This window comes from Cajanus cajan, chromosome 8, assembly GCF_000230855.2.
Source record: "Cajanus cajan strain Asha chromosome 8, NIPB_CcT2T_4, whole genome shotgun sequence".
Classification (NCBI taxonomy): Eukaryota; Viridiplantae; Streptophyta; class Magnoliopsida; order Fabales; family Fabaceae; genus Cajanus; species Cajanus cajan.
Window position 1 is genome coordinate 7,530,218 of NC_138524.1, and position 13,120 is coordinate 7,543,337.

At 28.9% G+C, this 13,120-nt stretch overlaps 1 protein-coding gene across 1 annotated transcript; it reads left to right on the forward strand.

Moving 5' to 3' along the window:
* Nucleotides 1-8,191: 8,191 nt before the first annotated feature.
* On the forward strand, nt 8,192-12,739 carry LOC109799189 (tetraspanin-3). The gene is made up of 2 exons (XM_020359729.3): nt 8,192-8,838; nt 12,137-12,739. The coding sequence occupies exons 1-2, from the start codon at nt 8,326-8,328 to the stop codon at nt 12,479-12,481; spliced, it is 858 nt and encodes a 285-aa protein (XP_020215318.1). The 5' UTR covers nt 8,192-8,325; the 3' UTR covers nt 12,482-12,739.
* The last annotated feature ends 381 nt before the right edge of the window (nt 12,740-13,120 follow it).

Below are 13,120 nucleotides of genomic sequence, written 5' to 3' on the forward strand. Positions count from 1 at the left end.
GTGGACTTGCACTCGTTGTTTAACTAAAAGTTCACATTAGTACGTTTGTAATGGGCCAACAAATATTATTTTCTTTTGTTAGCATTTTCTAGTATCTTCAATTAAAAAAAATTTAAGACCACTAATATCAAATATGTTTACAGAAGTTTAAATTTGTTTCAAAATTAATATAATATTTTTTAATTTATTATCATTTAAAATTTTCAAATATTGATTTCAAAGAAACAGGTTCAAAGAGTTTTTATATTTAACTTTTAAAAATAAATTGTTAATAAGAGATGAAAAAAATCACAATATAAATACAAAACAACTAAAACTAAAATAATTAATCTTTAACTGAATGTGTGATTTCGTCATTATTATTTTCATTCAAACATTTTTAATAAAACTATTTTTATAAAATATAGTTTCTGTACTCAATTTAATGTAATTTTTTGCTTGAATTAAGAAAATGTAAAACAATTTTTTTTATAACTAATAAACTTTCTCACAAAATCTATACAAATATTTATGGCTGGAAATATTTTTTTAACTACACAAATGATAAGTTGTTATTTTATTCCTGAGACAATTTTTATTTGTAGAAAATTATGCATTTTATAAAATATATTATGTTTTTCTTCTGCGAAAATATTATGGATTATTTCTCATCTCATTTTTTTTTTTTGAATCTATCTTAATAAGGATTAAACTATATTGTATAAAACGTGCATTCAAATTTTATTGATAATATTTTTTTTTTCATGAAAATAATTTATGTAATATTATAAAACTAACATAAGATTGTATGTAGTCGCGTTAAATCTTGGGACCATCTATCTCATCTTTTGAAGTGCCTCTAACCTACGAGATTAGTTATCGCTATCGACGGTGGATATTTCATGGACGAAAAAAAAATAAAATTAACAAGCAAACACTATTTAGTGTTTACAAGACATTTTTTTATCAACAATATAAGAACTTTGGATGAGTTCCAATCATTTAACTCGACTTAATTTTGATTTATCAAAAAATAAGAAGAAAAACGAAGAAATGAAAACCTTGTTGGTGAATTCGAATGATTCAACTCCCTTTTTAGTTTGAGCATTCAATATTATAGGAAATTACTTATAAGAGGTCTCCGTGACGCATACATTGAGTGTGATTTACGTTTTCATTGTAGCCTTTTCACTATATAATCTTATATATCCACTTTGATTTAATGCAAGGAAACATTAACACATGGTCCTTAAACCATCATAAAGAGAGAAATAACACAAGAACCGCAAAAGTTGAGAGTAAGTGTCTTTTTCCCTATGGTACGTTTCTTAAAGGTAACGGTCAAAACCTATATGAATCGATATCCTCTTCATTTTATTTTATTTTTATAGCTGTGAGTATATATAAATGAGATTAAATGTTAATCACTTTTTTATAATTAACATTTAATATTATTTATACACTCAAATATAACACATAGACTTTGTTATCAATTTTTGTTACATTACATTTTTAATTATGTAAGTTGAATAAAGACAGCATTATTTATATATAAATGTATTTTATTTTAAAAAAATAAATTAGAATAAAATACAACTCCATATAGAATTTAAATTCAAGTCATTTACTAATTCCTTTGAATATTTTTAATGTTGTACAAATTACTTACCTCATCTTCAATATGAGACGAGAGAAGTTGGATTCAGTCTTAAATTCTAATTAGTAATAACAAAGAGATTTAATAAATTTCGTCACCCTTATCGAAATGGATGTTTTGGAGTTGATTTTGAAATCCCAAAATTAAGGGAGGCTTATAAACGGTGCAGAAAGTAATTTACGTGAAATCTACGTGTGTGCTTGTTGCACCTCCCATTGTTTATCCACTAGGCACGTGGTTACTAGATCACAAAAGAAAATATCTTACCATTAAGGGTACTTTTTTAAAGGTACACATATTTTGTCAGTGCCAAAATCCCTAGGTCACATTTGATATTTCAATTAACAAAGAGTATAATTGAAGTTGGTGGGACATAATACTTTTCTAATAATGTCGCTATTTAATATTTACACCATTATCATTTGTGCAAGAATAAAAAATACGTAGAAAAAAAAAAGTTTGACCATAAAGTCCGGGGAGCTTTGAATTACCATGCAGCTTCTGCTGAATTCTTTTTCTATTTGCATGTCCACATCTAGCTAGGCTTGCCCCACACTTTTAGTCACATAATAAAACATTTATTTGGACCGTTTGGTTTGATTTTTCATGAATAATAGTTTTTAAACATGTATTTTTTCTTCGTATTGTATCATATCACCTAATAATTATTTGAGGTGTCTAACACTTGTAATTTTTCATCACTCATATTCTAGATCCAACGAACAAGAATGATCTAACGTCTTCCACGCCCCAATCTTAAAGTATTTAGAAAGGGCACAGCGTGATTAACGCTCCCATGGCATTTATTATTAATATTTTGAAAATTTTGTGTCCACATATAGAATAAAACAAATTATCCATAGTAGTAGTACGATGATGCAATGAAAGTGTGGTTGAGAGGGTGAAGGTGAAAGGGACTCTCCAGCAACAATTTAACTACCCATATCCATGAAAACCCAATAACAAGAGTACTTTACTGTTTCAATTCTATGGCAGAAGGATATTTGTACAACTTTTTATACACCATGGCCCATCAAAATATCCAATAACAACACCAGACCCAAATCTTAAGTTGCTCAAACCATATACATATATATATAGATCAATTGACATAAGGAAAATTAATGATGAATAATTTACATAAGAAATTAAAATAAATTTTACATAAGTATAATATAACTATTAAATTATTTAATTTTTATAAGATAATGTAACTATTATCTTATTAAATTAAATATTTTCTAATAAAAAATTGTTAGTGATGACCATTTTGTCTGCTTCTTATTAAGTTATTGCAAAAATAATGTGTATTTACTTTACTTGTGATGATTCAATGATCCCCCACTTCCCGGACTACATCTATATATAAATAAGTATCCAATGAAAGCTATTTTAGATCTACTTTTGTGAAAACTATAAATGTTTTTTTTTTAATTTTATTAAAAAAATACACATGTATGAAAAAATATCTTGTGAAATTATAAAAATATTTTTAAAAATGATTTATTTAAAAATAAAAGAAAGTAATAAATATTCTCATATGATAAATAAATAATAAAATAATAATTTTTTAAAGTAATTATATTGAATGAAGTTATTTTATTAAAAGTTATTTGCCAACAAAATCCATCCATCCATCCATCTATCTATATATATATATAAAGAGATTTGTTTGTTCCAGGAGTAAGTCAACCTAGACTTACTTTGTTCAATAAATCATGTTCTACATCAAATTTCAACGATTCAACCGTTGAATTTAAAATTCTTAATGCATAAATCAAATCTGCATATTTTTAAAAAATTTAAAAATCATTTGATACTTAGTTTCATTAGTTCAAATCATTGTATAAAATAATTTTATGATTATCCGTCAATTTGAATTAATAAAATAAAGTATCAAATAATTTTTAATTTTTTAAAAAATTTGCAGACTTTATCTATATATTAAGAACTTTAAATTCAATGGTTAGATTATTAAAATTTGATATAAAACATGAGTTATTGAACGAAGTAAGTATAGATAGATTTACTCCTTAAGTAAGCGGATCCCTCATATATATATATATATATATATATATATATATATATATATATATATATTAAAAATTATTGAAACTAAATATAAGAATTTTGAGTTTAATTTTTTATATACCATCAATTTAATATAATAAAATTACATTATAATTTTTTTAACCTGGTCAACCAATCATAAATCATTATTAGTATAATTTTTAATATGATTATTATAATTTTTTTAAAATTAACTTATTATATATAAAAAAAAATAGAATTAGATATCGGGAAAAAAATACATGTAATATATTTTATAAGAAATATGTGTTAACATTTTTTTAAAATGTTTATGGCTTACTAAATAATTTAATTATTTTTATGAATGACTAGAAAATTAATATTTGATGGCAATGGAAACAAAAATCGCATCAATATTAAACTGATGTTTAAAGAGAAAAAATTATAGCTTACAAATACAAACTAATATTCAATTACTAGTGTTTTATATGATCTAATCGTACATATAAAATTTACAAGTCACGATTTTCAATATTTTTTGCCCTTCACTAAATATTCCCTTGATCCAATAATGTTTTTGCTTTTTCAAAAATAAAAAATAAAAACAACTACACATTACAAGATTCCGTTTTAGTTGAAAGATTTGTGTTATGAGTTAACTATGTGAAAGAAGTATAAATAGGTATTTTTAAATAATTATAATATTAATATAAAATATCTATGTCATAAATAATAATTAAATATCCATTTTCATAATAATTAATCTTTATTAAAGACTATAAATATACATCTTCTATCTAATGTATTTCATAAAACTAGTATTCGAATCCTAGAAGAAGAAAAAAAGGAGTATAACGCGTTCTTGGTAAATGGAGCGTTACCCTTATTGGTAACATGAACTTCTCAAAAGCCAAACTTTCATCCCAAGCAATGCAAATAAATAATCTCTATTGTCAGTTGATTAGGGATGGCAACGGGACGGGGCGGGTACGGGTTTCATGATACCCGTTCCCGTCTCCGCGAGTTAAACTCATCTCCGTCCCCGTCCCCATACCTGTCGGGTATAGATTTTCATTTCCATCTCCGTCCCTGTTGGGTATCGGGTATACCTGTACCCGTCAATTTTTTTATTTTTTATTTTTTATAAAAAAAATGATATTTTTAATTTATTTTTTTATTATATTATAATCATAATTAAGTTATTTCTTTATCTTATATTATAATAAATAATCACATAAAAAATTATTAAATTTTTTTAATATAATTAAATTAAAAGTGAGTATTAAATTAAAAATGAGAATGGGGACGGGTACGGGTACGGGGCGGGTAAGTACATACCCGTACCCGTACCCGTACTCGATTTAATATATCGGGTTTTACCCATACCCGTACCCATACCTGGTCAAACCAGGTATTTCCCGTCAAAATTGGGACGGGTTCGGGTATTACCCGCGGGTACGGGAATGTTTGCCATCCCTACAGTTGATGCATAGAGTAAGTAATGCGAGTTACTAATTAAAAAGAAAAAACTATTATTATTGTCCTTTGCATCTTATCACTTATTATTGAATAATGCATGATACGATAAAATTAAAAGAAGAAGAATATTATGTGAATACTTTAAATATCACTCTATTCTTGTGAAGGTGTATAATTATATATATATATATATAGGGGTTATAATTACACCGGTATAACTTTTACCAAGTGTTACATCATTCAATAACTTTATATTAAATGTGAATTTTGTAAATTCAATCGTTAGATTGAAAGTTCATATCACTTTATAAGTGTATATCAAATTTTGTTAAAATTGAACAACATTTTGAAGGTGATAAAAGTGTTCATATTTTAGTATATTTTGAAATGAATATATTACGTCAATTTTGTTTTATAAAAATGAAGTATCAAATCATCTTGGATTAATATAAAATTTTGTATATATGATCTAAGAGATATGAACTTTCGATCTAACGGTTGGATTTACAAAATTCGTATTTAATATAAAGTTATTGAGCGGTGTAACACTTAGTAAAAGTTACACCGGTGTTATTATAACTCCCTCATATATATATATTAAAGACCTACAATAATAGGTAAACAAGGTATAATAACCTGTTATCAATAGTAACACAAAACTAACTAATCTATATTAATCCAATACCCCCCTTAAGATGGGAGAAAAATGTTTTCGATGCCTAGCTTGGACAAGATGCTAAGAAAAGCATTACGAGGCAATGGCTTAGTGAATATGTCGGCCAACTGATGATGATTTCTGACATGAATTAACTTGAGTGCACCTCTTTCTACTTACTCCCTAACATAGTGAAGATCAATTTCTAGATGTTTGGTTCTTTCATGGTATGTAGGGTTGGTTGCAATGTGTATTCTTGCCTTGTTGTCACAGTACGCAGCTGCATATGGTGTGACAATATTGAAATCAGTTAATAAATTTCTCAACCAAGTAAGTTCAATAGAGACTGATGCTAAGGATATATATTTTGCTTCTGCTGAAGATTTGCTGATTGTCTTCTATCTCTTAGCCTTCCAGGAAATTAAGGAATTTCCTAAGAAAATACAAAAATTTATTGTTGATCTTCTGCTATCAATGCATGAACCCCAATCAACATCCACAAAAGCATGTAGTTTAGTTCAGAGGTAGCTTTGAACTGGATGCCTTGACTAGCAATATGTTTTAAGTGTCGTAGAAGCACGTGAGCTGCATTCATGTGTTCAGAATGTGGATTTGATACAAACTGACTTAATTTGTGTACAATATAGCAAATGTGAGGTCGTGAAATTGTTAAACACAATAATCTTCTTACAAGCCTTCTGTATGATCCTTGATCTGCAAGTGGAGAACCCGAGTCTGTATGTAGTTTCAAATTTGCTTCCATAGGTACAGCTGAAGGCTTGCAAGCAAGCATACCACAATCTTTAAGAATATACATGAGTGTGCTACCTGCATCGCTCTGCTCCAGGTGGTATAATTCTTGTGGTCAAGAGGTTGAGACGTGAGAACCAGTCCAAGTCCATCCGAATGATGCAGAAAAAGGGGGTGAGTGGGATCTTGGCTTGGATCTTTAGATTGATTCGTCATGGCTGTGGGCAAATTGATTCAGGGTTGCAAAAATGGTGGATTTGGGTGAAAGACGATGAATGGGAATCACAGGTTGAATCGTTCTAAGAGTTGAATTCTCTCTTCTGATACCATATTGAATACTGCAAAATATGATAAAATTAAAAGAAAAATACTTTGTGAATACTTAAAATATTACTCTCTATTCTTGCAAAGGTGTACAACTATATATATATATATATATATATATATATATATATATATATATATATATATATATATATATATATCAGTGACCTACAATAATAGGTAAACAACCTATAATAACCTGTTATCAGTAGTAACATAAAACTAACTAATCTATATTAATCCAATACTTATACTAAAACAACATATATAACACCCATCTTAATACTCCTATATCAAACTCTTATACATCTTTTTCTTTTTTGTTCAAACATGCTACTTTATCATTTTTATTGTTCACAAACAATGTTTTAAACACTTTGTTGTCATTTTGCTTTTACGAGAGACGACAAGATCTGAAAAGCTTAAAACTCACCTACCATGGTTACCAACAAGCCAAAGCATGATAAACGCTATTTATATCAACATAAAAACACATCTTAATATTTTAGCACGAGTACAAATTTACTAGTTTAACATAATTTGTATGTGAGTGTCTTTTTTTTTTTTTGGCTAAATTACTTTTTCCATTCAGTTTTTTTTAAAACTTATTTTTATAAATATTAAAATATTATATTTCCATCAAATTTTTATTAATGTGTTATTTTTAATAGTAATAATAATAATACGTTTTTTTAATATATTTTTGTATTTTCTAAAATTTTATTAAAAATTATAAATTCATGTGAATTTTATTTCTCAATCCAAAAGTCTCTCCTAAATTTACAATTTATTTTTAAAAATCAACTAACAGGAAAAAAAAACATGTAAAATAATGTATTATAAATCAAAGTGCTTGTGATTATTGAATAGTCCACCCTAATGTGCTTGTGAATAATCTAACTGTTAAATTTTTAAAATTTATATTTAATATAAAGTTATTAAGCAATATAATACTTAATAAAAATTATACAGTATCGTAACCTCCTCTATAATATTATAGATTTAAAATAATGCACCATAAAAGCACTCTACAGATACAAAGTGTTGATTTCCACTAATAAAGTATAAGACCGATAATTTTCAACAATAATAAAAAAATCAGTGTAACATATAAATGTTTTAAAATAAGTGTGACAACGAGTTTATTACTAATTAATTTAATTTAATATCCTCATGAAGTAACAGAAAAAGCAATGAAGTTCAAAATAAAAAAAAGAAGGGCATTCGAGTAATTTAGTATTGTAAAGGACAGGTGTCGAGAGGCGGAACGAGTAGCCCGTTCCTGAGTTTAAATAAACAACAAATAATGACGAAGCCGAAACACGACAGCACAGGCATCTGCATCCCATAAATACAACACTTGTTCCTCTCACTTCCCAGATTCAGAAAAGAAAAAAAAAAAAAGAAGAAGAAGAAGAAGAAAAAAGAGGGTATTCCCAACGAAGAAGGTATGAGAACAAGCAACCACTTGATCGGTGTCCTAAACTTCCTAACGTTCCTTCTGTCGATTCCGATCCTGGGCGGCGGCATATGGCTGAGCAGCCGAGCCAACAGCACCGACTGCCTGAGGTTCCTCCAGTGGCCGCTCATCGTGATCGGCGTCAGCATCATGGTGGTGTCGCTCGCGGGGTTCGCCGGCGCCTGCTACCGCAACACGTTCCTCATGCGCCTCTACCTGCTGGTGATGTTCCTGGTCATCGCGGTCCTCATCGGATTCATCATATTCGCGTACGTTGTGACGGACAAAGGGGGCGGTCGAAGAATCACCAACCGCGCCTACTTGGAGTACTACCTTGAGGACTACTCGGGGTGGTTGGAGGAGCGCGTGGCCAGTGATAGCTACTGGGGGAAGATTAGTTCCTGCGTTAGGGATTCTAAGCTTTGTGCCAAAATGGGCAAGACCATTAATGGCGTTCCCGAGACTGCTGATATGTTCTACCTCCGACGGCTCTCGCCTGTTCAGGTATCACTTCTTCTTTCAATGCTTCTAATTTATAAGCTTTGATTCAACACCCTTTCATATCAACTTCTACATGATTTATTTTTAGTTTCGTCACTAGTTTCTAATTTAAGTATTGAAGGGTGAACGTGAACCTTTCTTGTTTGGCCTGTTGCTCAAATTTTGTTGTAATTGTTATAATTTTTAATTTGAAAAATATAAATTTATATTAAGAGTGTTTTGGATAATTATATTTAGATTATATGTATAGTATTTTTTTTTAATTTGTTTATGATATTTAAATAAAATAAAAAGTCAGTATTTATATAGTAAATCAGTTTTTATTTTTTTATATAGAATAATTATAAACTTTAATTTTTTGGATATATAAAAATATTTTTTTTAGAAATTTTAATCATTGTTCTAACTAAGAACATAATTTATTTTGCAATTAATTTGTTTCTTCTTAAAAAACACAGGAAAAAAATATAATTTCTCAGACATATTCGACATATAGTAATGTTATGAGAATTGAAAAGTGTGACTGTTAATATAAGTTTTTGAGATATTCAATTTTATTAAATATTCGCCTCACAGTAATCTTGCCGGATTAAAAAAAGAGAGGATCATGTTGAGGATACTCATTCCCAAATAAAAAACTGAAAAAGAACTTTGAAGGAAGGAAGGTGCTCCGAAATTGGGATTACTTTCGACTTGTTTTTTATTTTTATTTTTTATTTTTATTTTTTTATAAATTTTGGAACACGTAAAGTAAGCAAGTAAGTTTGGGATTTTTGTTACGTTACATTTTTTTTTTAATAAATGCACAACATGATGTTTGAAAGAGAAATATGAGAGACTTTTTTCCCCTAAAAAACTTTATCTTTTAATCCTTTATACGTTTGTAAACGCGGAGACTATAATCTATCTATCTTTTTCAAGTTATAATATTTTCAAAGATCGATGAGATTTAGTTGATATATATAGGGTTTCACTTAAAGACAAATTGTCTCTTGTATTTCTTACGGGGAGGGTATCTTTTAGTGCATTTAAAGAAAGTATGGGTCGTACCGTTGTAGAGAAACAAATTGAAGAAAATGAAGTGCATGTTTCATTAAATAGGTAGATCTGACTATAGCAGTGGATCTCTCTGCAGCATGTGGGGGGGATGGGTTTTCACTCGTCAATGCCCGAAATTTATGGTTCTGTGTCCAAATTGATTGGAACCTAAGCTAATGGGGGACATATAAAGAAAAAAGAAAATATGGCATCACTATACTCTAGCGCTCATAATTCATCAACATTATTATGGAAAGGTCGTGTCATCACTGCTAGATACCAAATGAGTCATCGTCACATTTTTTCCTTTAATTTTTACATAATTCTCTTTAGTCTAACATCACACCGAGTGATAATCTTATAACATGTCATCAACACATTTTTCCAAGAGGTATGTGAGTAATGACAGATAGACAGTGATGTATTATTAGACGGTGGCCACGTTGCAGATAAGTAATGCATTATGGGACTCAAAATGGCATTCACAAAACATAATCATGATAACAAAGAACTGTAATTTGTCATAATTGCTTAAATATGAAAATTAGTAGTGTGATTAACTTATTAAATTATGATTTGAAAAATTGTGTTTAGGTTTTGGAATTTGAAACTTATGGGGGGCTTAATGATCCTATATTTTTTAGTATTGTTTTAGGCCATATTCCCTACCTTTTTATGGTCTTGTTAATTAAGCATCATAATGCCGACTTTGCATAGTGAGTTTGAATTATTGACTTTTTTTGGTTTCTAATTCTGTTTGATTTCATTTCATTACACCTGTATACTTTTATTTTTGTGGGGCAAACCTGATGTATACATATAACCTAATACTTGTCGCTTTCTCCTTTTTCACAAACTCCCCCCAAGTAATATAAGAATGTTCTAGGATACGATTAAAACTTTTGTTTGAAGGGCTGGTGTGGCTAGCTTTTTTATTTTTTCTTTTATCCGTATTATTTATCTTTTAGGTGGAATATCCTGTCTCTCTTTTGTTTGCTAGTGTAGTACAGTGTGTAAGAGGCTGGTGGGACAAAATTGTAGAAGAAATTAGAATCCTGACCATGATTTTTACGCACCCAATTATCTTCTATTTTAATGCAATTTGTTCATTGTTTTTAGATATGTTGAGTTTTATTATTATGTTCATTTTAATTTAGAAAAACAGTGATATAATTGACATTCACTGTAGAATATTATTGGTAAAGATACGTGGATGGCGTTTATATGTTAAAAAAATAAAGTACTAGTTATCTTAGTTATATGGTCAATAGTTTTATGATTTAAGGTTCTGACTTCAAAGTGTTGATTAATTATGTTGTGCCAGATATTTAGATCTTTTAGAATGACTTGACAGTTTCCTTATCTGATTATTGTTTCGCGTTTTGCTCCGATTGGTAGATGAGATAGGCAATTTGGTCTGCATGTTATGATCCATGCCACAAACACAAAGTAACTTTTGAGTGCATGCCGTAACATTTTTCTAGGGGAAAGAAAAAGGGCAATTATAGTTTAACTGCAACGAGACACAAGAAGACAAAAGACAAATACAAAATCTTTTTCAGAACACAAAATATTCATACAACTGTTTTCAAAAAACTTGGAACAGGACAACAACAGGTGGTAGCTCGTTTCCAATTGTTCTATTGGTTCAAAACACCCGTGTGCACAATTTCTCCCATACGTACATTAATTTTTTTTTGCACCAATCAGAAGCAAAAGGATTTTTTATTTTCATTATTTTATTTATTTATTGATTAAATAAAGTAACATTACTAGAAAATTCTTAGCATAAGTTATTTAACATTTATGTTTCTTAATCGATAATCAAGGGTCAATCTTTCACTTGTACATAGAATTATAATATTAAAAAAGAAAAGGTTAATTATATCTCTTAGTTATAGAAAATAAGAAAGTATTAACAATCTTTTAACCTATACTTTCTAATACACTAATTTTTGTAAAAACTACAAAAATCAAAAGTAAAACTCATTAAAGAAAGAGAAAGTTTAAAAGAGTGTCAACAACACACATTTTAACATACACTTTCTAACATTATTTTTTGTAAAAACTACACAATTATAAATAAAACTCATTAAACCAAGAGTTTGTTCAAAATAGTGTATTAAGAAGTGTGTCAAACCCATTTTTCATTCAATTTATTGAAAGAATTAGGAAAATTTCATTTTGTCAACCAAATTGAACATGTTGCTAAACCCATTTGTGATGCAATTTATTGAAATAATGTTCTCCTTTTGTGCTATAGTCTGGTTGCTGCAAGCCCCCAACAGAATGTGGCTATATCTACCAAAATGAGACAGTGTGGAACCTAGGATCAGGTTTGATGGCAGCCAACCCAGATTGCACAAAGTGGAGCAATGACCAAGAACAGCTATGCTATGCCTGTGATTCTTGCAAAGCTGGTGTGCTGGCAAGTCTGAAGAAGAGTTGGAGGAAGGTCTCAGTGATCAACATTGTTGTTATGATAATCCTTGTCATTGTTTACATAATTGCTTATGCAGCATATAGGAACAACCGCAGGATGGATAATGATGAACCCTATGGTGAAGCCAGGATGACAAAGGCACAACCTAGTGCATTTCATCTTTAGTGGCACTATTTGGATGCCAAAAAAAGGTTTCTGTGACATGTCTTAGGATTTTGAGCCTTAAGTAACTAGGTTGCTCTCATGGTTTTCTATCAAAGAACCGTAACATGAATTTGGTTTTAATCTTGGAAGGCTGAATGTATTTAATTATTGTTATATTTGCTTGCTGTACAACTTCTGTTTTTGCTTTGAAGATACTCATTTTGTATTAGTACTGACAGATTATTCAGAAGAAGAAAAAAGTATTGATAGATTTGTAAATTTGGAAAATAGTAACAAAACTCATTTGATCTTTTGCACCTAACACGTTCGTTTTCAATTTTTGGTTAGGAAATATACTTGGTGGACGCAAATAGAGCAATGATATATTGAACCATATATTTTAGGAACATCTAGTTGAATTTAAGATTTAGCGTGAAATTGATTTAGGTTTCATTTGGATAAATTATTTTATAACACTTATTAAAAAAGAGTAAAATACTTTTTTTTAAAATTAAAATTAACTTATGCATGTATTTAATTCTTATAGAAGTTCTTCTATTTTTATTTTTTAAAAGTTAAAATGTATAAGTTATTTTATTTTATTTTATCTTTTTGTTAATTTCTCCTCCCATAAGTAATTATGCAACGTTTACCCAAATG